General features: G+C 47.8%; 1 protein-coding gene across 1 annotated transcript; it reads left to right on the top strand.

Annotated features, from left to right (window-relative positions):
* Window positions 1–115: 115 nt before the first annotated feature.
* Got1 (glutamic-oxaloacetic transaminase 1) lies at window positions 116–23,310 on the top strand. The gene is given in 9 exon segments (NM_012571.2): window positions 116–318; window positions 8,428–8,609; window positions 15,909–16,032; window positions 16,474–16,586; window positions 16,824–16,928; window positions 18,592–18,742; window positions 18,828–18,993; window positions 20,204–20,346; window positions 22,500–23,310. Coding segments are annotated over 9 exon segments (1,242 nt in total). The 5' UTR covers window positions 116–200; the 3' UTR covers window positions 22,640–23,310.
* Window positions 23,311–24,824: the final 1,514 nt, after the last annotated feature.

The following is a 24,824-nucleotide window of genomic DNA, read 5'->3' as shown; positions in this document are numbered from 1 at the left end:
CCTTGTCCCGCCCAACCCTTCTTTGTCGGAAGGTTGTGATTGGTTAAGCGCGTTGCCAAGCTCCGGGCGCGGCTCGGTCATTGGAAGCCGCGGGCTGCCCCGCCCGCCGGTGAAGGTGAGAGTCTCCTCCAGTCACAGGTCCCCGCACCGCACGGAGCAGCTCCCAGCTCGTGCTCGAGGTCCCCTCAGATTCCATCGCGATGGCCCCTCCATCATTCTTTGCCCAGGTTCCACAGGCCCCGCCGGTTCTGGTCTTTAAGCTCATTGCGGACTTCCGGGATGATCCCGATCCCCGCAAGGTTAACCTCGGCGTGGGAGGTAAGGATGCAGTGCCCTGGAATGCGAGCAGCTTTGTGGGGGGAGGTGGGCTTAGGAGGAACTGAGGCTTAGTTTGGTGCCTCCCTGAGAGGGGACTGGGGAGAGAAGGCTGGGACCACGAGGGCATCACCAGCCTACCCATTTCACAGATGGCGATACAGAGTCCTTGGAAAGAGGCGGTGTTCAAGGTCACGCAGGACAGGTGTAACATCTGGGACACATGCCGTTTTTGTTTCTTCACCCTGTCTTCTATATAGTACTTGTTCTAAAGCAACCATGGGGTGGTAAGGAGAGAGAAGTCTGGTAGCTTTGGCGTCATGGTCAGCTGTTAGCCTAATGGAGCTGCAGGCTCCAGTTAGGAAGCCTGTTAACCCATACGAGGAAGATGTAGGTTTGGTTTATTCTCAGAGTGGAGCAGATGAGGTGAGAGCCCAGCTCAGACCTCACACATCTGGGTCTTCATCTCCCGATTGTTTGCCTTGAACCAAGTTAGCCTTCCTCCAAGGACCTTTATGTTGTAAAGTCTCTAAAGCCCTTTAACTCGAGCCTCCAGCGACTTTGTCATAACTGGCGTCTTGATGTTTGAAGCTCTACAGAGCTTGGTTTGCGTTTGGCCACGTGCAGAGGCCAGCCAAGGAGAGAGAAGTGAGCAGAATGATGCCCTCAGTAGGGAACCAAGCGGAACCGAAAGCGCTAGAACATTAGAAAGAAGAGATGGGATTGTTTTGCAGTAGAGGGTGAGTGAGGTGAAGGGGATTCAGAATCTAAGTTCTTAGAGAGGATGTGCACACACAGCCCTCGTGTTCTCTCTCTCTCTCTCTCTCTCTCTCTCTCTCTCTCTCTCTCTCTCTCCCTCCCTCCCTCCCCCCCTCCCTCCCTCCCTCCCTCCCTCCCTCCCTCCCTCCCTCTTTCCCTCCCTCCTTCCCTCCCCCCACGCACTGTCATGAGAGAAAACCCTAAAGTGATGTTTTATGGATGGTGCCTGGACGTAAGTGATAGATCCTATTTTCTCAACTTCTGTGTGTGCCTGAAACTTCTCAAAATAAAACATAAAAAGGTCCGTATTAGTTGTTTTGCCAATGGAGAGAAATTTGATGTTCTTAGCAGCCAGCAGAACAGGAGAAATACTGAAAGATAAAAACCACAATGGTCACCATATAAGCTCTTTATTTAAACCCAGCCCAGAACCTCCGCGTGTTTGTTTACAGCCTAATGTAGATAGGAGAGCTAGCAAGGTCGATTGCTTGACCAATCTTGCAGGGCTTTTGTGTCGACTTAATGCAATCAGTGCTTTGTGTGTGTGGGTGGGGTGGGGGGTGTCTGGTATATAAGTAGGAGTTATGTACGTGTGAGGTATTTCTGCTGTTGTCTGTCCTTTCTTTGAGTGGCCCCTTGAAAGACGTTGTACAAATTTTTCAGCCTAAGAACCAAAAAATGAAACTTAGGACATCGGTTCAGGAATGAAATATTCTCGAACACAAAAACTTCCAGTCCAGACGGCCGGAGTCAGCCTTTCGTTGAGATACCCATCTCTCAGCAGTGACCCGACTTTGTCACTGTTTCCAGGAACCCAAGAACATGAGTTACGCGTGTGAGTGTTCGTTCTGCCTACAGCAATTATGGGAGGTTGTTTTCTTGCTCCCCTGTTTGCAAGGAAGGAGGCTGAAGCCCAGTAAGAAAGCATAGTTTGACCCGTAGGAGAGATGGGATTCTGGGCGGGCCTCAGGCCTCAGGGTCTCTGGACCCTTCTCTGCTTGGGATATTTTAGCTGGCCTGGGGGTAACCAGTAACTAACCTGCAGAGGGAAGAGGCATGAGACCTGGGTGCCTATGGCTCTGACAGAGGTTGGCTGATGTCTTTGAAGCTGAGGAAGAATGAGGTGACAGGAATGAATGACAATTAGAATCTATCAAAAATCCACTCCAAGGTTTCCCAGCACCTCCACCATTCGACTAATAGCGATTAATAGGGTAGTGCTACAGTGTAGGAGTATTGACCCCAACAATTAACCAAGGGCCAACAAGCCAGGAACCATTACGTGTGAAGTGTGATCTGGCCCTATGGCCTATGTGATCCTGCCCTTGACCTGTTCTGTTCTGTGATAGATGCTCACAGAGGAGTGATCAAAACAGGGGAATGAAAGGCCTCTTTCTGCCTGTGTCTGTCCTGTTGTACTTACACACACACACACCCCTCAGTACACTCTCTGTGAAGGAAATTAATTAATTACTGATTGAAAAGGTTGCTCCTCCCAAGGCCAAAGGTAATGGAGCTCCCTCTCGGGTTCTATCTGTCAGTGCTGGGCAGTTTTAGAATAAACTGCCCTTGTAATCTCATTAGCTGGTTCCTACTTGCAGATAGCTTCCCGGGAGATTTTTCTCCTCACTGGACTGATTTCAATAGCTTTCTTGTCATTAAACAGAGCAGCGGGTCCTGGTTTTCACTGCTTATGGAGCGGGTGGGCTTAGTGTTTCTCATTTCTCAAAGCGCGTTTGAGGACAGGGAGACACAGGTCCAACATGATGCAAAGTCTACGGTTTAACTCCTTTTTTTTATTCTGTGTGCGAGTGTATGTATGTGTATGCATTCATGTGGAGGCCAGTTGCTGGCATGGAGCGTCTTGCGCTACTGTTTCTACTTTATCTTTTGAGACAGCGTTTCTCACGGAACCTAATGCTCACTGATGGCCTGACTGGCTGGCCAGCGATCTCAGGGATTTGTGTCTCTACTGCTCAGAGCTCTAGGATTACATAACCACGCCCAACTCTACATGTGTGTGCCGGGGATCTGAAGTCAGGTGTTACATGTGTGTAATAGGCACTCAGAGGCAGAGCTCGCTCTCTCTCTCTCTCTCTCTCTCTCTCTCTCTCTCTCTCAAGCTCCCCCCACCCCCTTTTTAAAATGAGAACTTATTCTTCTTTCTTTTGGTCTGGTGTAGTAGTTTTTGATGTGGTTTCTCGTCTCTTCAGATGGGATTGCTGGTAAGGTGAGCTGTATCAGGTGTTCCTCAGAGCGGAAGTTGGAGGAGGACTTAGAGGATTGGGTGCAGGTAGGTGAGGGAAGGGGAACCCTCAGGGGCATGAAGACGCTAGTCTGTGTTCTTCCTTTCTGCAAACAAGACTGCTGGGCCTGTCTATAACTGTGTGACTGTCCCGGAAGCTTACTCAGGAAGAAAGGCCATGCATAGGTCACAGAGCAGAGCTCAGCTGCATACTGATAAGAAGGCTCCTCCAGTGCCCTGGGCTGAGGGCTTTAGGATTTCCTAAGGCATTGGCTATTACAGAGAGAGGGGGGAGGGGCAAAAGGAGAGGGAGAGAGAGAGAGATCAGAAAGAGAGAGATCAGAGAGAGAGACAGAGACAGAGACAGAGAGAGACAGAGAGACAGAGACAGAGAGAGACAGAAAGAGCGAGTATCAGCCTAACTCTTATCATTGGCAAATAATTTCTGGCCTCAGTTTCCAGACTCCTAATACCTATGTATTTTGTGGTTTGTTAAAATAATTAAATGAGAATAAAGAAATGTACAAAGTATTTAGTAAATCCTTGTTATTACCGTGGCTTCAGTTTCCTGGAGTGTCTATAATTATGAGCGCTCACTGTTCTAGGTCTCCTGTCCTGGGGCCCTTCTTACTACCGCCATATGTTCACCAGCTCCCTGCCCCCACCCACACATTATCCAGATGGATATGGGGATCACAAGCCACCCTTCCCCTGCCCCACCAGTATGAGTCTGGTCTTTGGGTTCTTGTTTTTTTTCACATCTTCAGAGGTCTGCCTGTTTATCTTCCCTTTTCTTTTTCTTTTCTTTTTTAAAAAAGATTTATTTATTTATTTCATGTATCTGGATATTCTGTTGCTGTCTTCAGACACACCAGAAGAGGGCATCTGATCCCATTACAGATGGTTGTGAGCCACCATGTGGTTGCTGGGAATTGAACTCAAGACTTCTAGGAAGAGCAGTCAGCGCTCTTAACCCCTGAGCCATCTCTCCAGCCCTATCTTCCCTTTTCTTTATCTTGCCATCGTTGCCTTGTTTCAGGTCTTGTCTTCATTATTTCTCTTCTGGATCATTTCGGGAGCCTTCCGCTCTCAGGTCTCTGGGGTTTGGCCCTGTGGTGTCGCTCAGGTGAATCTGTAAATGTACAGTTGTTGGCGTCACCCCTTTTGGATGTTCCCATTAAAACAGAAGATTCTTGAGAGAAACTCCCCAGACTGTAAACTTCCTGTGGTTCCTCCACAGAGCTTGGTCCAGAGACAGGGAAATGCAGAGCCTCTAACGGCTTAGCTGTCCTGCTGATGACCTTGCATAGGTGTCCCTTTTAAACCTTTCCTTATTCACTGAACTTCATCCTCTGTGAGATCTTCCCTGGCCCACCATGGACAATTTAAGGCTCAGCATGCCATGTTTCCTGGAAGAGAGGGGGATATCTCGGTGTAGCAGCGTCTTCTAGCCAGTGCCTGGCACAGAGGGTGGCAGGAGGAGCAAAATAGGACAGGCACAAGCATAACATGCCTTCGTTGCTCCTGTCACCTTAGGCAGTGAGAGCTGAATTGGGCAATTCTCTCCTCACAGTATAGTTAACCTCGCTCTCAAATATTGCAGGGTAGTTTTTTGGGGGTGGGGGGATATGGTGTGGTCAGGGTGTATAAGAATGGTAAGAGCAACCGCACAGTGGCTTTTTCTTTCTCCTGCATGTTTTAGAATAATAATTTAGGAATGAAATCATCATAAATACTAACAGACAGTATAGCTACATTATATCATGTATGCAATATCCAGTCACGGGTCTAAAGTTAATAGAACTGACTTTTCTAAAACTGCTCACTTACGGTGAGTCTAGATGGAGTCCTCTCTGTGCAGTTCAGACATGTATCCATTCTGTGACTCCGGGAGTCCTCTTTTGAGGTGGCCTGGAGTGATAGGACTCCCACAGGAGAGAGCATCTCTTTACATCTGTCTCTATCCGCACCAACCACTTTATTTAGCTCTGCTCGCTGGGACTGGTGCAGGTACCACATCTCCCAGTATTAAGTTGGTTTTCAAAGGATGAAGATTTGGTAGAATCAAGGACCTTCGTGGTAATAACATCCCATCTAAAATCAGACAGCCCAGAGACTTCCAGGAGCACTTTGGCAGTGTTAGCCTCGGATCTGACCAGGTGTACCAAGACCAGCTCTTCCTCAGAAGGAGGTATTTTGTTATGTCTTTAAAGAAACCCAATCAGGTTCCACCTGGTTAAGTAAACTTTGAATATTTGTTGAAGGGAGTTAAGAGTATGTGAATGCTGTAAGTCTTGTTCTGAGGCTGTCACTAGCCCAGAGACTAGACTGTAGGTGGTGAGGAGCTGTTCCAGGTCAGATTTCGATTATTGCAATGATACATTTCATGGACTTATAGATGGCCTATTTCTGGAAAATGTAGTTATCTGATGGAATAGATTTTTATTTCTATTAAAAGTGCATGACCTAGGGGTTGGGGGTTTAGCTCAGTGATAGAGCACTTGCCTAGCAAGCACAAGGCCCTGGGTTCGGTTCCCAGCTCCGAAAAAAAGAAAAAAAAAGTGCATGACCTAAAATGGACTTAGAAATGCTGAAGTATTTTTGTTTCTTGTATACATTTTGCCTTGGTCTACTTAGAGGTATTTTCTGTGGTCATATTCATGCTCAGTGATAGGAATATTTAACACAGTGTTTCAAATGGCAGATAATTGGACTCAGGATTGATACTAATTCATACATAGGGAAGAGCGTCATCTTCATTCATACATAGGAAAGGCGCATGGCGACGTTGTAGATGGCTCAGCATATGGAAAGTTCCCACTTGCATGCATAATACGAAATGCAAATGAAACCGGCTTGACACAAAGTGTGCATTCATACTGGGAATTTTCTAGGTGAGGCTGTGGGGAAGCGGGGCCTCCTCACGTTGCTGGTTCATGTGAATTGATGGTTGTCATGGAGAGCCCTGGAGAGCAACTTAGAAGTATCTGTCCAAACACGCATGCATCCATCAGCACTTCTGCTGCAAGCCTGCGACTTACAGATGTATTTGTTGACACGGGAGACGACCTGTGTGTGGGGTGGTTCGCTGTTGCTTTAATAACCTACGTAGTAAACAACTTGGACGCCCAATGTGAGGCTGTCAAAGTAAAATCTGGTTTACTCCTCAGTGAAGCAGCTATGAAGAAGAACAAAGAATCTTTCTGTGCATGAACATGAGGAGATCATCATGTGCCGAAAGCAAGGAACGGCACAGTGTATGTAACACCCTGTAGACTACCAGATGCAGGAAGCCAGATTTGCCTGTGTGTTTTGGGGAAATTCTGGACGGATGCATAAGAAACCAGTAACAGTTGTGTGTAGAGAGGGGGCTTTGGGAACTAGGCAGATGTGGAGGACAGAGTGGGGGCATGAAGATACATCACCTGTCAGAATGATACTGACGATAAGGGCTGGAGGAATGGCTCAGTGGTTAAGAACACTCTTCTGAAGGACCTGGGTTCAATCCCTAGCACCCAGATGGCAGCTCACAACTGTCTGTAACTCCAGTTCCAAAGGGTCTGACAGACACCCTCACACCAGTGTACATAAAATGAGATTAAATAAATGAAGCCCCATTAGTTTAGCAAGCTAATTAAAAAGATACCTATGGGGGTTGGGGATTTAGCTCAGTGGTAGAGCGCTTGCCTAGCAAGCGCAAGGCCCTGGGTTCGGTCCCTAGCCCCGAAAAAAAGAAAAGAAAAGAAAAAAAAAGATACCTATAACATATAATTAAGTGAAAAGAAACACACGTGTTGGAAATGCTCTGATGGCATGACCCATATTTTATAAAAGTGTATGCACACTGGCCATAGGAATAAGGAGGTTGTATGTTCACTCCCAGGACCAGAATGCTGGAACTGTATTGTCTAATGTAATGTTAAATGTTTACATTTGGGCTTAGCTAAAATCTTTATAGTTAACGCGTGTTGTTCCGTGAGACATCCCAAGATATACACCCTAAGATACGAGTTAAAATTTAGTCAGAATCACTCTTAGAGGTTGGTCTCACCGGCTCAGGCATGGGATTGCTAGGTCACTCAGTAGAGACGGAAGTGACCTCGCTTGGGATCAGCTCAGAGATTATTGGCTCGGGTCAAGGCCAAAGCAGCTGCTTGCAGAGTCCAGCATAACTTCAGAGTAGTGTGTGGGGGTGAAATCGGAAGGAGAAGAGGTCAGAGCAGCTCAAGAATATACCACATGCACTGGAATGTTGAAGGAATGCCTACGAGTGTACCTCATGGCCTGATTAAATGTCGTGAACTGGATACAATTAGACCCCGTGGGAGGCAAATGGGAGTCATCGAGTGTCTGAACAGTGAAAATGTAAACACCGGCCGATTTCAAAATACGCAGAGAGGACAAAGGTGTGTTTAAGTGGGTCCCTGGTCATTGTGTAACTGCTTGCTGTGCACCAGGCACAGGACGCGGGCTTCCTGTGTGACGTGTATCTGCATTTTTACGTCAGCTGGAGGAGGCAGACGTTCTTTGTTTTTCTCCTCCTCCCTCCGTGGTTGTGTCTGGAGGTGCGAAGATTTTCGTGATATAGGTCCAAGCCAGACGCATCCAACCTTTTGACACGGCATTCTGACATTGTCATTGTCTATAGACCTGTTGGGTCGTGTCCATAGCTATACTGGGACCACGTGCAGGCTGGCTGTAGGCTGCAGTTTGGACACACCCAACCTAGGCTCTTCTGGAACGCTCTTGGAAGGCCAGGAGATGGGATCTCTGGGCCGTTGGTTATAGAGAGGTGATCGCAGAGATGGCTTCCACTCACAGGAAATGGCTTTCACTCGGTTGCTTGACCGCGGTGTTTGCGGTGTCCCAATTTTTCCAGCTTTCCAGTTCTGGAGATCACATTAAAAGCTGTCTGATTTGAATGGGGGGAAGGGAGGCTGTCCTGTGTGCCCAGCGCTGACCCAGAGCTTGATGCAGCAAGCGAATGCACTGTGTGTTTCTGTCTGTGTCCTGCTTTGCTGGAAGGTGGTGGAATTTTCTCTGTCCGTAGTTCCGCGCGCTGGCTTGGACGATGCCTGATGTCCCTGTGCATCTTTTTCCTCACTCAGCGTACCGCACAGATGACTCTCAGCCCTGGGTTTTGCCAGTAGTGAGGAAGGTCGAACAGAAGATTGCTAACGACCACAGTCTCAACCACGAGTACTTGCCCATCCTGGGCCTGGCGGAGTTCCGGAGCTGTGCTTCTCAGCTAGTACTTGGGGACAACAGCCCAGCTCTCAGGGAGAATCGGGTGAGTTTGGGGGGTGCAGATAGTTTCTCATTAGGGTCCCTAAATGTCTTTAAAAAAAAATTAAAAGTTCAGTTTGCATGAAGGTATTGAAAGTTATGCCTTGAGAATTCTCAGAAAATACGTTTTTTTGTTATTTGTTTCTTGGAAGGTAAGCAGACCTCTTTTACGTTTTTATTTATTTTGTGTGTGTGAGCATTGTGCTTGCTATATACCTGTGCCTTATGTGAGTGCCTGGTGCTCAGGGAGGCCAGGAGAGTGCACTGGATCCCCTGGGACTGGAGTTACGGATGACTGTATACTGCTACGGATGACTGTATACTGCTACATGTGTGCTGGAAGTCAAACCTGGGTCCTCTGGAAGAGCAGCCGGGGCTCTTAAAGACTGAGCCACCTCTCCAGCCCACCAAGTACATTTTTAGTCAGTGTAAGCGGATAATTATGGCCGTATCCGGAGCTCAGTTTGGTTCAGTACGTTATCAGATTTCAGCTGCTGGTGTTGAAGCCCTGAGTTCAGGGTTTGTATGGACTCTTCTCTGCCACTCCTTTTGGCCGTAGGCAAGTCATTTACCTACTTGCTCTGTTTCTTGAATTTAGAAAGAAAGTATTTTGTAGCTAATAATCCCACTAGGGGTTCTTGCATAGGGGCTTTCCTCTGAAATTATATGCAGAATTTGGTTATTTCTGGGGTTATTGGTTATTACCCAGATTCTCAGATGGCATTTAGTGATCCCTCAGCCTTCAAGGACCAGAATTCCCTGACCTTTCTTACCTGTGGTAATTCTTGTAGCCTCTCCCTCAGTCACGCTCATTGAACTGCCTGTGCTATAACTACAGATGTATGCAAGAATGAGTGTTTTAGAAGCAGACACTGTGAGGTGGGGTGTACACGGTGGGAAATGCGGATGGAGAGATTCAGGGGTGGGGGAGACTCTTGGGGCTGCAAATGGCACTTGAGCTAAAACGTGTACCCAGCCAGGACTCTGGCTCTGAGCTCTTGCTGGATATTAGCATTGCCTGCAAGTTATAAGCTGGACCCTGTGAACCCCTGCCAAGCCAATTTAATCAGAATCTTGAAGGGGTGCTGCCCTCTTTCTCCCCACAACCCCAATGGGAGATTTTTCTCCCTTTTTATTTTTACTTTTATTTTTTTAAGAAAGTGTTTCTCTTTGCAGCCCTGGCTGTCCTGGAACTCACTCTGTAGAACAGGCTGGCCTCCACCTAGAGATCCGCCTGCTTCTGCCTCCTAAGCGCTGGGATCATGGCGTGCGCTACCACCACTTACCTGGCTTGGGAGTGTTTTTAAAAGGTGCCCCCAATGACTCCAAACTATATCTAGGTTTGAAGAACCACAGGGTAGAGAAGGTTAGAAAACATCGGTCCTCTTACTGGGACAGGGGTGTGTGGGGTGGCCCAGGGACAGAGGTAGACAGAAGCAAGTCTGGGTTCTATAGAGACTCCCCTGAAAACCACAGTGTGTGCAGGGGTCACCTGAGGAAAGTGTTGTTTGAGCCAGGTGAACCTGGCTGGCTGGGTGGGAGGGGAGAGCAAGAGTCTGCTTAGGTGTTGTGTAATTGAAATCAGCTGCGCTCCTCACCCTCCCCTCCCCTCCCCTCCCCTCCCCTCCCCTCCCCTCCCCTCCCCTCCCCTCCCCTCCCCCAGGCCACAGGTAATGCAGGCCATGGTTCACACTCTGTGGAGCCATTGGAGGTGCTCCTCACCTGTTGTTTACAGCAGGTTTTTCTCCTCCAGATGCCCCGATAACGGCAAGGTGAGGTAAAGGTGGCTCACACACTTGCTTTCCTGAAGCAGGGAGGCTCTGACGAAGGTCACTGATTAAACAAGTAATCAATCAAAGTTCGCACTCACTAGATTGCTGTGTAAGGCTTCGTCCTGCCTTGGGGAACGGAAGGTGTGGGATTTGCGTTCCGGGGGTAGAGGGTGGTATGGAAGAGCTGCTCTGAAAACCCTGCGTTTCCCCAGACGGAGGTTGGGCAGTCTGTTTTAAAAATCTACACGTTTTATCACTCCTCTGAGAACTTCATGCAGTGTATTTTGGTCATACCCTTCTCTGTTTCTCACAGACCCCCTCCCAGCCCCGTGTCTTCACTTTTCAAAAAAGCCAATACACCGAGATCAGTTCGTGCTGCCCATAAACACATAACATGTGAGGCCTCCGTTGGAGCGTGAGGCCAACCATGTTGCCTACCAGGAGACACAGCCTTAAGAAAAACCAGCCTTCCCTTCCCGCAGAAGCCAACAGCACCCGGTAGCTCCTCAGGGATGGGGGGCTCATGAACTCCTTCCCACTCCATGCTGTTGGCCTTACATGGGAGCACCACTGCTGTGAGTCCCTCGGTGCAAGTGTCCCGTCATGTTCAGGATAACACAGTTGTGTTCGGTGGTCCCTGAGCCCTGTGTGTGTGTGTGTGTGTGTGTCTGTGTGTGTCTCTGTGTGTTATAGATGTCCCATTGGCTCGACACGCCACTGGCATTTACTCTCTGCAGTTTGACCAGTTGCAAGCTTCTGTGTTTACCACAATCCAAAAGTAGACAATCTTAATGAAATTTGAAAGTGGGAAACTTGAGTAACCGGGAGTGGGGTACCTCTCTCTGCATTCGCTCTAGATTAATCAGTTGGGGCTGCTGGTGGCAAGTCAGAGGCCGTATTGGGGAGCTGCTTCTCTAAGAAAACTGTATTCTCAACATGGCTGCTTCGTTGACGGTGTTCCTCTGTCCATGGATGTAGGGTTTGACCTCCTAAGACTGTGAGAACCTGGCCTGGGGCTCATGGCCTTGACCTGGGGACATATTCTTCCCTCTAGGTCTAGCTCGTCTCGATTGTACTTTGATTACAGAACAAACTTAAATGACAGTCTTTATGGCATCAGGTACATAAAGTGCCTGTTTAGGATACTGCCCGGCATCTGCCTTTTCCCAGGCACCCCTGCTCCTGCTCTCCGAGCCTTTCTTTTTTCCCCGGAAGTTCTCTGCATCCCTGGACCACTGTGGCAGTTCAGCCGGCCGTCAGCTCATGAGATTCCTGTAATTGTCCCACTGGCCTTCCAGTTTTCCTTTCATTTCAGCCCGTTTTCCACACTACAAGTAGAGACATCCTCCTTTAAAAAGAGCTAATGGTGCTACCCACCCCCTTCCTCCACATGGTGCACCTTCGTTTCTGTCTCCAGAGTGTGGTCCAGTTTCTGAGCTTGGCATCTCTCTCCCTGCACTTCCTTGCTTCACCAGCTCTCCAGTCCGCACCTCTAAGACCTTCAAGACTTGACCAAAGGTCACTCCTGTGCTGAGTCGTTCACTTTCTCAGGTGTGGCCAGTTATTTGTGTTCTCTGAGTTACGGTGTGGCCCTTTGAAGTCTGGGAATAGCAGAGCTCACCGTGGCTTTATTCTGATGCTTACATTAGAATGTCTTTATCTTATGTGTGCGTATTTTGCTTGCATGTCTACGTGCATTGGTGCCCATGGAAGTCAGAAGAGCATTTCAGATCGTCTGAAACTGGAGATCCAGATAGCTGTGAGTCACCCTGCGGACGTAGGGAACTGAAACCAGGTCCCATGTAAGAGCAGCAAGTGCTCTTAACGGCTGAGCCAGCTCTCCAGCTCCCCACAGCGTCTAATTTTCTAAGGCCTTTCTCTCTCTCACAGTTTGTGATCCTGGTTAGGGATCATCTCACAATTTGTGATCCTGGCTAGGGATCATGGTTTGCGTTTTCGTTTTGTACACGTTCCACAGTTAGCCCACGGGACTTCTGAGGGTCTCAGATGTGTGAGTTAGTCACTTGTCAGAAGAGCCAGGCAAAGTACTAGGTGCTAGGACCCAGCAGTGACTAAACGTACATGTGACCACAGAGACAGCCCCTGCTTCCGTTTACTGTGTTAAAGTTGCTTCGGAAAGAGAGAAGGAAGAGGAGGCCTGTCAGCCCTGGGGAAGGGAGGGAGGCTGGATTCAGTTTTAACCGGAGTGGCCAGCATAGGAGAAGGGGAAGTGGAGACAAGAGGTGAAGAATGAACAAGAAGGCAAACGGTAACGTCTCCTTCCTTAAACGAATTCCTTTCAAACTTTAAAGCCACCACCTGCTTCAAAAGAGCCCAGTTTCTGGGACCCTCACTGCTTCTTATTACTTTTCTGTCTTCAGAATTTGTCCATTTGTCTGTCAGACAAAATGTCCATTTTCCTCTCCCACAGAGCAGTGTTTCAGGCTCTGCCATTACTGAGCCGTGGCAGGCACAGCAGGTAGCCCCATTGACCTGACTTGATGTCCTTTAACCTTTTTATTATTTCAATTACTATAATGACCTACATCACATGACTTTATCACATGACTTCAAGGTCATCTGTATGACCTTGTGAATCTTGTATAAAATGGAACCAGTGCCAGAACAAATTCAAGGTAGCTGAATACGTTTTTTAAAATATGAAATTTTACAAATACACAGGAACATATCTTTTTGTGTGCCTTTATAGGACTGGAGAGACGGCTTATGGTTACTGCTCTACCTGAGGGCTGGGGTTTGGATCCTATAGCGTTCACACTGGGCAGCTTACAAATGCCTGTAACTCCAGCTCCAAGTGTTTCAAAACCTGTTGCTGGCTTCTGTGGGCACGAACACACACATATACCCCACATACCACACACACCCCCATCTTAAAACCAACTTGCACACACACATGTTCCCCCCCCCACCCCCCACACACACATCTTAAAACCAACTTACAGAACAAGGTCCCTTTCTTTCCACTACGGCTATTCCTAGAGTCTTTCACAAAGTTACCATTGTTAGGAGATTGCTACTTGTCCCTCAGCATTAATTATTTTTTGGTACCATGATAAAATACCAGGACCAAAAACATGGAGGAGAGTTCATTTTGGCCTATGGTTCTGGAGGGTTCGGGTCCTCAGGGAATGGAGCTGTGGCAGGCAGCTGAGAGTGAAGGGAGCTGTGGCGGGCAGCTGAGAGTTACATCTTCAGCCTTGTGCAGGAAGCAGAGAACGAACAGGAAGTGGAGTGAGGTGTAAACCCTCAAAGTCCCTCCCCAATGAGTACTTCTTCCACAGAACTGTACCTGTTAAAGGTTACATCCCCTCCCCACACTGCCATCTACTGGGATCACAGGATTCAGACACCTCAGCCTCTGGTGGGCATTTTCCATTCAAACCATGCCCTTCTTTTGTTGTTTTGTTTTATTTTGTTTTGAGACTGGGTTTCTCTGTGTAACAGCCCTGGCTGTTCTAGAACTCGCTCTGTAGACCAGGCTGGCCACAAACTCATAGAGATCCACTTGCCTCTGCCTCCTGAGTGCTGGGATTAAAGGTGTGTGCCTCTATTGCTAGGTGCTTGCGCTATCTGTCTGTCTGTCTTGTCTCTCTCCCTCTCCTTCCCCCTCCCCCTTTCTCTAGGAGATTGGACCCAGAGCCCTTCACGTGTTAGGCAAATGTTCTAGTACTACCTGTGTGGTGGTTTGACTATGCTTGGCTTAGGGAATGGCACTATTGGGAGGTGTGGCCTTGCTGGGGGAAGTGTGTTGCTGTGGGGGTAGGCTTGGAGATTCTCCTCCTAGCCATGTGGGAGCCAGTCTTCTCCTGGCTGCTTTCCAATCAAGATGTAGAACTCCTGGCTCCTTCGGCACCACATTTGTCTGGACACTACCATGCTTCCTGCTTTGATGACAATGGACTGAACGTCTGAACTTGCAGTCCAGCCCCAATTAAATATCCTTTGTAAGAATTGCCTTGGTCATGGTGTCTCTTCACAGCAGTGGAAACCGTAAGACAACATCCTAGCTGCCTTCCTTTATTTACAGACTTTCATGTGATCCCTTTGTTTTCCTTAATCTTGTAGACATAGTAGGCAACGTTTAATTTATTTATGTTTTTTATATCTACGGAAAGAGTTATGCTGAAGCCTCATTATTATTTGAAGGATCAGATCAAGGACAGATGGATGGAGTGACGTACAGAAGACAGAGTGAGCAGATCCAGAGCTGGAAGACCTCATCCATGCCCATCCATCTAGAACTGGAAGACCTCATCCATGCCCATCCATCTAGAACTGGAAGACCTCATCCATGCCCATCCATCTAGAACTGGAAGACCTCATCCATGCCCATCCATCTAGAACTGGAAGACCTCATCCATGCCCATCCATCTAGAACTGGAAGACCTCATCCATGCCCATCCATCTAGAACTGGAAGACCTCATCCATGCCCATCCATCTAGAACTGGAAGACCTCATCCATGCCCATCCATCTAGAACTGGAAGACCTCATCCATGCCCATCCATCTAGAACTGGAAGACCTCATCCATGCCCATCCATCTAGAACTGGAAGACCTCATCCATGCCCATCCATCTAGAACTGGAAGACCTCATCCATGCCCATCCATCTAGAACTGGAAGACCTCATCCATGCCCATCCATCTAGAACTGGAAGACCTCATCCATGCCCACCAAGAGCTGGAAGTCCTCATTCATGCCCTTCTACCCAGAGCTAGAAGACCTCATCCATACCCATCCATCCAGGAAAACCTCATCCGTGCTCATCCAGCCAGAGCTGGAAGACCTCATTCATGCCTGTCCATCCAGAGCGGGAGGGAAGACCTCGTTCATACCCATCCATGCTCCTTTTCCTTTTGTGAACCACTGATTTCTCTCAGTCTGTTTCCTCCTTTGTCAACTGGGGACATAGGGTTTACTTTGTAGGGTGTGAAAGACAAATGGGACTGTAGGTGAAGGTATTTTTCTAAATGGTGAAACAGAGGACTTGCATTTTTGCCTGTAGTAGGACTCTTTAGGCTGAGAGGAAACGGAACAGAGGTGGGGAAAATCTGCCTGTCATCTTTATTTGAGAGAACACATTTCTGGGGATTAATACAACTGCATTCCATAGATAGATGGGAATCAAGGGCCAGCTTGAAGTAGATGTCCAGGATCCTACTGAAAGGAGCGATCTTGGGATGGGTGCTCAACAGATTGGGTTCCCTTCCAAGGCACACATTAGCGTGGCCTAGGGCCTTCTACCTTGTTCAAGAGGGAGGTTCCTCCTGGAGTCAGAACTATGAGGTCGAAGACATGACTGTCCCGCTCACTGGTGACTGAGCAGGGATGTCACCTCTTACCTTTCTGTCTCCGTGATCTTCTGGTAGTTGTTGGAAGTTTTGATGAACTCATACACTTACGGGGCTTTAGACAGAAAAAGGACAAAGTAGTCGTCATGATTGCTTTACTCTTTCGAATATTAGCCGATCTCACCATTGTCAACCTGTGACCCCAAATCTTCTCTTTCAGGTTGGGGGTGTGCAGTCTTTGGGAGGGACCGGTGCACTTCGAATTGGAGCTGACTTCTTAGGGCGATGGTACAATGGCACAGACAACAAGAACACGCCCGTCTACGTATCATCGCCGACCTGGGGTGAGCCTGCTAGCTGTGGAGAGAGGAGCCAAGCAGCTGGGAGGGCTGTCCTTATGACACTCAGTGACTGAATGGAAGATGTGATCTATCCCTGGAAGGGCTAGATTTGGGGGGTCATGGAGCACTGGATTATAGCAGCACCCAGAGGAAGCTACTGCTTAAATTTCAGCTGGGGGCGCCTTTGCCCAGATTCTCTGTAATCTTGCATTGTATTCTATCTATCCTTAGGGTTCCCACCATAAAGGTGGATATAGAAGGCAGGCAGCCCTGTCATAGGCTGCAAGCCTGGAGTTCTTATAACTGGTCGAACTTGTTCCTGGTATAACGCAATAGCGAGCCCAGTGGACGCTGAGCCTGAGGGCCAGAAGCTCACCTGTGTTCCTTCTGACTCTGCCACCTTGTGTTTGAAAAGCACTTAACCTCCTTCCCTTTGCTCCACAGAGAACCATAATGGCGTGTTTTCTGCCGCTGGTTTTAAAGACATTCGGTCCTATCGCTACTGGGATGCAGAGAAGAGAGGACTTGATCTCCAGGGTTTCCTGAATGATCTGGAGGTGGGTGATAAAGAAGAGCAGAGGGAATCCTGTTCAGGAGCCGCAGGAGAAGCGTTTGGATCAGTTCATAAGTGAGAAGCTGAGCCTCTAAGAGTAGATTTTGAGGCAGCATATGAGAGAACTGTACGAGACACTGATATGTCGGCTAATGCTTGCCCCCTTCTGGGACCCGTGTTCTGCTGACCATGTCCTGGCATCCCTGCTCTGTCGGAGCTGATGTAACCTCCTTCTCCTCAGAATGCTCCTGAGTTCTCCATCTTTGTCCTCCACGCCTGTGCACACAACCCAACGGGGACCGACCCAACTGAAGAGGAGTGGAAGCAGATCGCCGCCGTCATGAAGGTAACGGCTCTTGCCGAGCATCTCCATCAAGGAGGCTGCGTGGATTCGCCTTGTTTGGTTGTCGCTTCTCAATTATTTAAAAGCACAGCCTGCTTACTGAAGGGTCTGGGAAGTGGAGGGAAGGCCAAAGAGGAGAATAGATACTAACTAGAGTGTTTGCGGTGGACGGAGTGTCCGAGAGTGTGTGGTTTTTAAAGTATAGGAAACATTTTGTTAATATTTTGCAGCATTTCCCCTTTTATTTCTTTATATACACAATTTTGAATCGTTTATAGCATCATTTTTCATGCCACGTGATCCTTTCATGGAGATATTGGGTAAATCGATTGAGGAATGTTTAATTTCAGATTTCTTGACCTGATTTATTTATGTAGTAAAACATACACACTCTCTTTCTCTTTCTTTCTCTCTCTCTCTCTTCTCTCTCTCTTTTCTCTCTCTTTCTCTCTCTCTCTTTCTCTCTCTCTCTTTAATCAGTTTTTTGAGACAAGGTTTTTCTGTACAGCCCTGGCTGTCCTGGAACTCGCTCTCTAGACCAGGCCAGCCTCGAACTCACAAAGATCCACATGCCTCTGCCTCCTGAGTGCTGTAATTAAAGGTGTGCGTGTGCCACCACTGACTGGCAAAACCTTATCTCTTTAGGATTGCTTTCCAGATGAGAATTTTTAGCTCAAAGTGTATATTCTCCGTCAACGGTGCTTCTGGGATACTTACTAAGCAGCTGTTAGGCGTTGGGTACCACTGGGGTCTGGTAGTGAACACAGCAGATAAAGCCCCTGCCCTGAAGAGCAGATAGTTTGTCTGGGAAGAACTCAGGGGTTAGTATTAAAGTAATTCCAATATTGTGAGATCAGGCTTGGGTGAGTTCTTTCGGGCATACAGCACAGATTTTATTGCTGGCGATGGATAAAGCTTTTAGGAAGAAGTGGTTCGAATGCTGAGTCTTTCCAAGGAGGAGATAAGAAGACATTGCCCTCAGGGAGCTGATGGGAGGAAGGGGGAGAGGGATGGGAAGCACAACCACAGCGCCACCCAGGCAGATCGTATGACCATTTAAGGAACTGAAGGACATTCTCATTACTCCCTTGAGTTCTGGGAGTGGGGAAGGTAATGTGATGTGGAATTGATCTGAGGGAAGCTGGCTGAGTCAGCTGGGAGAGAAGTTAGGTGTTGCCCGGGTGGGAGTGAAGGCACTCCCACCAGGACAGTTCAGGAGAGGGAAGAGGTTTGTCCTTACAGTCTGAGGGTGATTAGAATGGAGAGCCTGCTTCCTCCTGAGAAGCTGGGAAGGTAGCACTGACAGGAGGACCCTGGGTTGCCAGACCTCATTAATTAGCTTAATTCCTGAAGAAGGATCCATGATATAACAGCAGCACTAAGCTTCAGAAAGGACTGGTTGCCAAAGCCGCATCTTGACCCTGGGGTACAGCACCCAGTTAAGGAGGGATTACAAACCCAGTGTTTCTGCTCCGCAAAACAGACTTAGATGCAGAGTGGCGGGCAGATAAATGAATGCATATAAACAAACAAAAAAAAAAAAAAAAAAACCCTCAAGGTTTTGTGTAGAAATTCCTTCCAGGCACCAAGTGGGAAGGAAGGGCCCATGTCCCAGGCCTCTTCCGGAGGAGGACGTCCTACCCTGACTCGCTTTCCTTCCTCGCAGCGCCGTTTTCTGTTCCCCTTCTTTGACTCAGCCTATCAGGGCTTTGCATCTGGAGACCTAGAGAAAGATGCCTGGGCTATTCGCTATTTTGTGTCTGAAGGCTTCGAGCTCTTCTGTGCCCAGTCCTTCTCCAAGAACTTCGGGCTCTACAGTGAGTGCTTTCCAGAGTCGCAGCCCTGCCCCCCTGCCCCTCCACGCCGGGTCAGCGGCTGACCCCGTTTCTGTCTTCTCCTTAGATGAGAGAGTGGGGAATCTGACCGTGGTCGGAAAAGAGCATGACAGCGTCCTGCGGGTCCTTTCCCAGATGGAGAAGATTGTACGAATCACCTGGTCCAATCCCCCTGCCCAGGGAGCTCGGATCGTGGCCACCACCCTCTCCAACCCTGAGCTCTTTAAGGAGTGGTAAGGGGCTTGAGTCCTCAAGGACGAGGGCAGGGATGCATAGCTGAATTGTCCCGCTGCATTTGCCTTTTAATCTCGAGAGAGGCAGGGTGCAATTTTTTAAAACTTTCTTTGCTTGCTTTCATATATAAGTGCCCCAGTACACGTATACCTGAATGTCACCAGATCCCATTACAGATGGCTGTGAGCCACCATGTGGGTGCTGAGAATTGAACTCAGGACCTCTGGTTGAGCAGCCAGTGCTCTTAACCACTGAGCCATCTCTCCAGCCCCAGGATGCGATTATTTTTGGTACCCACATCACCTGTGCAGGGTGGCGCAGCATCTGAGGTGTGGAGAAGCCCTGCAGTGGATGTCAGTTCCTCCATAGCCTAGTCTAGCTTCTGTAAAGCTGGAGGTCAGGGATTCCCAATGAGCAGACCGTCCGACTTCGAGGCAGTGTGACCATTTTGGGTGCTCTCCCTTCTCTTCCTGTGTCTACACAGGATGATGAAATTTAGCTTATAGACTGCACGTAGTAGAAAAGACTCCTGACAGTAACCACTAATGGAGTGGAGCCATCATAGTATAGACTTTGACAGTAGCTACTTCAAGCTTATGAGACCTTTACTTTAAATTTTCCACTTCATGTTTTCCGACTGTGGTTAACCAAAGGTAACTGAAATCACAGGAATCCGAAATGTAGATAAGAGTGAAGACCTTGTTTTATCTGAGAAGACCATGGCTTTCATGTCATGGCTAAGTGTATGATAAATAGATCAGCTAGGCCCAGTGGAGTACCTGATACTGTTGGTATCAGTACTCCAGGGAGGCCGGAAAGGGTGTTAGTGTATTATAGCTGGGCTTTATTTCTAAGTATAGTCCCTGCTGACTCCCCTCTGTGTCTGTGTCACTGGCTGTTCATTTACCTGGCCAGGAACCCAGGTACCATAATGGACAGGTTGTGAGCTCATGATAAGCTTTCAGTCTGAATTGCGGGGTGTTTTTGTGTGTGTGTTTGGGCACAGGGTCTTGCTGTGGGTCGCAGGCCAGCCTGGAACTCCAGACCAGTCTGGCCTCAAGCTCACAGAGCTCTTCCTGTCTCTGCCTCCTGAGTGCCGGGGCTAAGGGCACACACCGCCACCGCCTGGCCTGAATCACAGCTTTTAAACCTATGTGTGTGAACCCTGTCTTCATGCATGGGTGTTGATGACCACTGTTCATGTCCCAGGAAAGGAAACGTGAAGACAATGGCTGACCGGATTCTGACCATGAGATCCGAACTCAGGGCGCGACTAGAAGCTCTCAAGACTCCCGGGACTTGGTCTCACATCACTGAGCAGATTGGAATGTTCAGCTTTACTGGGTTGAACCGTAAGTGGCTCCCCCCATGTACACACATGTACACACACAGGTGCAACAGTTCTTAGGCAGCCGTTGCCAATCGGTCAGACGTCACTTAGGATCAGAGCAAGTTAGGTCTTCTCAGTCTGATCTCCCCAGCTCCTCTGGTCTCAAGAGCATTGTCCTGGTCTGGCCTTTTGACCCATGATTTTGTTACTTTTTTTTTTTTTTTTAGGTCAGAAAGTAACTTAGAGCTTGCTTGGAAATAACGGGATCTTTTAATTTATAACCAGTTTCTCATAAATCATTGAGTGCTTCTGGCTTTACCTTAATTAGTGTAAATGCTACATGTGATTCCTTAGGGACCGAACTTAACAGGGCTTTTGCAGTCTCCAGGTAGTACTCTTGAAAAGATGTTGTAAAGTTATCTTTCCTTGTCATTAATTTAAAAATTGGGTAGGTAGTTGGGATTAAAAGCTGATTGGAGATCCAGTGGGCTTGGTTTGGGCCAGCTGTCAGCAGAGTTCCATTATGATAGAGGAACCATTTCTTACTAAGGAGTTTCTCAGTGCCTGCTGGATACCTGCTGTTAGACTGCTACAGAGGACCCACTCACCTGTCATCCTGGTGGCTCCAGGGGCGGATACATGTTGCTGTCTGTTGTCAGGGAAACACTAGGGGCCCCAGACAATGTCAGGGCTGTCAGTTCTGGCTTGAAATGGGCTGAGGAACAAACCAAAGGAGATAAACAGGAAGATGTGATCAAGATTGTGTTATAGATTTGTATTGAAATGAGGCTGCCCCAGAAAGTGGCGAGCGGCTTGGTTAGCAGTAGGTGTCCTCACGATTGTGGGGTAGAGTTCGTTGAAAAGTCATCTTTGTGCAGCTGGAAATAAAAATGGGACCGAGGATGGTGTGTGAGCCTCTAAGAGCTCACAGAAGGGGGATCCCCACGAGAGCATTCTTCTACTCTTCAGAGTAGGAAAATGATTTTGTCCTAACTCTGCAAGAAGTGGTAGGAATAGACTGATGCCTCTGACACCAGTCATCATTTTGGTTTTGGTTTTGCGTTTTCTGGGGGTATTGGGGGTGAGTTCCAAGATAGGGTTTCTCTGTGTAGCCCTGGCCTTCCTGGAACTTGCTCTGTAGATCAGCCTGGACTGAGACTCAGAGATCTGCCTGCCTCTGCCTCCCAAGTGCTGGGATTAAAGGTGCGCACCACCACCACCACCACCACCAGCTTCATTCACTGTATTTTAACAACAGTGTTTGTTCTATGCCCCCCCCCCCCCCATTTTATTAAGAAAACATGCGGATCCAGGTGTGGTGGCACACAGCTTTTCATTCAGCACTCAGGAGGCAGGCAGAGGAGAGCGTTGAACTTTCCCTCTGCCCATCTGTGAAATGGGCATGAACCGACACGCTTGCAACACTGCCCCCCAGCATGCCACATTGCCCGCCACTTTGTGTGATTTTATTACCCTCTGTTTTCGACGTGCTAATTAAGCAAAACAATATGATAGAATTCTGTCACAGTTTTGCAGAGAAACACAATCACGGTAGTGATTGAAGGAGTGCGGTGTCTGTCCCCTTCTGCTTTCGTATGTGGGTTTTTTTTCTGCAAACATGGAATCCCTGCTGCCTCCAGGGAGGCTGAGGAGTGAATGGTCCAGAGGGTAGGATCTGATGGTCCTAGGTCACAGGGCCTGGGTAGTGTCTCAGCCTGTTGGTTCACCTCCATGTTGGTTATCTGAACTTTGGGATGAGCTCCTGTCTGATGTACTGTGGAATGAAATGCTGGAGACCGAGCTTGTTGGATGTTCAGGACTACGCAGCCAAACTGGGGGAGACCCAAAGCCGGTGTGGAGTAACCAGTTTTCCGATCAGGGTACTGCCCTTGTGTCTGATGGTCGTTCTCAGTTGAGAGGGGTATCTAATATGCAAAGTCTGACTGGGAGGTCATCCGGGAGTCAAAGCTTTCCCCTTCTGCTGTAGTGATATTGTGAACGCCCTGAGAACTGAACATGAATTACGGGGGAAGTCTTTGTGGGATCTCGTGAGTAGTTTTCTGTTTGTTGATTGCACGAAAGGACAAAGAAGCTCCTTTGGTTTAGCTCATCTGTGTTAGGGAGAAGAAGGATCCACTGCTTAAGTCAGTGTCTACCCTCCTGTCTTCTCTACAGCCAAGCAGGTCGAGTATTTGGTCAACGAGAAGCACATCTATCTGATGCCGAGCGGTCGGATCAACATGTGCGGCTTGACCACCAAGAACCTAGATTACGTGGCTACCTCCATCAATGAAGCTGTCACCAAATTCCAGTGAAGAAACACCGAGTAGTTCATACCACCAAAGCAGTTCCTGTCACAGCTTTCCTGCCTGCGCAAACCTAGCCGTACATGTTGTTTATTAGAGATGACCACCATGGGGAGGCAGCCGCTGTTTAGCTGGCCCCACAAGAGAAGACATTTCTTGAAATGAACCTGGGTCGGGTGGGGGGATGACTGGGGTTAGGGCCTTTTGGAAACCAGAGCAGATTAAAGTTATTTAAGAATAAAAAACCCTTTGATATGAGATGTAATCACCTTGCCTTCCTCTGTAGTATTCTGCAGGAGTGTTGCCCACGAAGCCGTGGGCTTCTGCACGTTGCTTGAGTCTGTACAGAGTCCTGTCCCCAAAATCAAGTTGTCTGAGGAGCCGGCTGTGACTGTGGATGTTGGCATTAAAACTCACCATTTCCATCGTCTCTGTCTCTCGGCCCCCTGATCTTTCCGCATGGTTGTGACCCTGGTCTTGGAACATTAGTTTTTTAAGGCCACTGTGGCCAGTATTTATATCATGACACACAAGTGGATTTACATATTTAACTGAGATGAAAGTTCCGCTAAACGGTATTTGCTCTTGTGATACGTGGCACATTGTGACATTTTCTTAGTCTCTTCTGTCGTGTTCTGTTTCATTTAAAAAAATAAAAATGCTGATCAAGACAAAGGGAATTAATTGAGTTTGTGATCCATTAATGAGTTGTGACCCACAATTTAGAAAGAAGTCTTTAGAGGGATTTGCTAATGGCAAAAGGTAGAAAAACAAAACAAAACAAAACAAAATGTGTTTTCGAAATCGAAAGTTCCAGTGGGATCTCGGCTGTAAGTCCATGCTGCTTTTGCACGTTTATCATTCAGATGCCCGCCATTTTCTTATTTTTCTTAAGAAACTGGGATGATATCATTTAGAGGGACTCTAGAATACCAGCTCTTCCCGTAACTACTGGAACTGTTATGTCCCTAGCGAATTGGAAAAATTACAGCTGCTTAAACACACCACAATTTCCGGAGTCCCTGAACTCTGTGAATGGTGGTTGTGGAAAAATTGGTAGGGTTGTGCTTTATTTTAAGCAACAGAGTAACCACTTTTAAATGTTTCAGAATACTTCAAAATATTTAAGAGTGGCTTTTCAGATTTCCCAGGACTCCCGTGTGGTATAAAATCCTAAAGTTTTAAAGATGATGGGCTCCAGAAGTCACCAGGTCCAGCCTGGCTCCCCCAGTGAATCAGCCTGCTTCCTGTCGTCCCTGACTCACCCTCTTTCCTCTGGGTGTGGTGAGGAATTCCTCCCAAGTTTACTAAGGCACCCTGTTCTGTCAGTAGTGCCTTTTAGTTAAAAAAAGATCTTGGACCTTGATCCAGAATTTGGTTTGCTTTTGTCGTTCCTTATTCCTTTCTTTGAATCAGTCTGTTGGTACCGAACAGGCGGCCTTCCTGCCTCTTGAGAGCAACAGTGTTACCCCTGGTCTGGCTTTCTTGTACAAAGCTCTCCGCCCTCATTCCTTCTGTCTGGAAGGTGCCCAAGGCTGGTGGGTGTGGATGAAGTAAAGGTTATTAGATGTAAGCTTGTCACTTGTTTCCTTTTGTATCCTTCATCAACCTTTGTTCCTTCAACTTTAAGATGTTGCCATCCCAGCATGAGTTTCTTGCATTTTCCCTTGGTGTGACCTAAGCCATCAGACACAGTACCTCTGTTGGGGACAGACTTGGTTGAGGTTTGATTTGGCAGGCACGATGGCTCGGCAGTTAAGATTCCTTGTTGCTCTTTCCCAGGACTGGGGTTTCCTTTCCAGCACCCACATGACCTCTCATAACTGCCAGGAATTGCAGTTCAAGGGGATCTGACACCCTCTTCTAGCTTCCAGGGCGTACCTACATATGCTAAGGCATACACATGAATACATTAAAAAAATAATTTTGATCCATGTGGCCCTCCAAAATGTCCTTCCCAGTAAACTCAGTAGGGCGTATTTTTCTTGTTCAGGGAAAGAGAATCTCTCTCTAGGGGAAGTGCCAAAACTATTTAAATTAAGGAAACAGCTTTAAGTCTCAATGCCAGTACCAACATGCTGAAAATGCTTTTTAGTATTTTAAAGGAAAAAAATGAAGTGGGAATTTGACCTTGTGTGTTCATATATCTTGGTTAGCATGTCCTGTACTGTGTCTGGGGCTCTGGATGTTTGGG

The sequence above is a fragment of the Rattus norvegicus genome, chromosome 1 (assembly GCF_021556685.1).
Source record: "Rattus norvegicus strain SHRSP/BbbUtx chromosome 1, alternate assembly SHRSP_T2T, whole genome shotgun sequence".
Classification (NCBI taxonomy): domain Eukaryota; kingdom Metazoa; phylum Chordata; class Mammalia; order Rodentia; family Muridae; genus Rattus; species Rattus norvegicus.
This window is presented reverse-complemented; position numbering and strand designations above follow the sequence as displayed.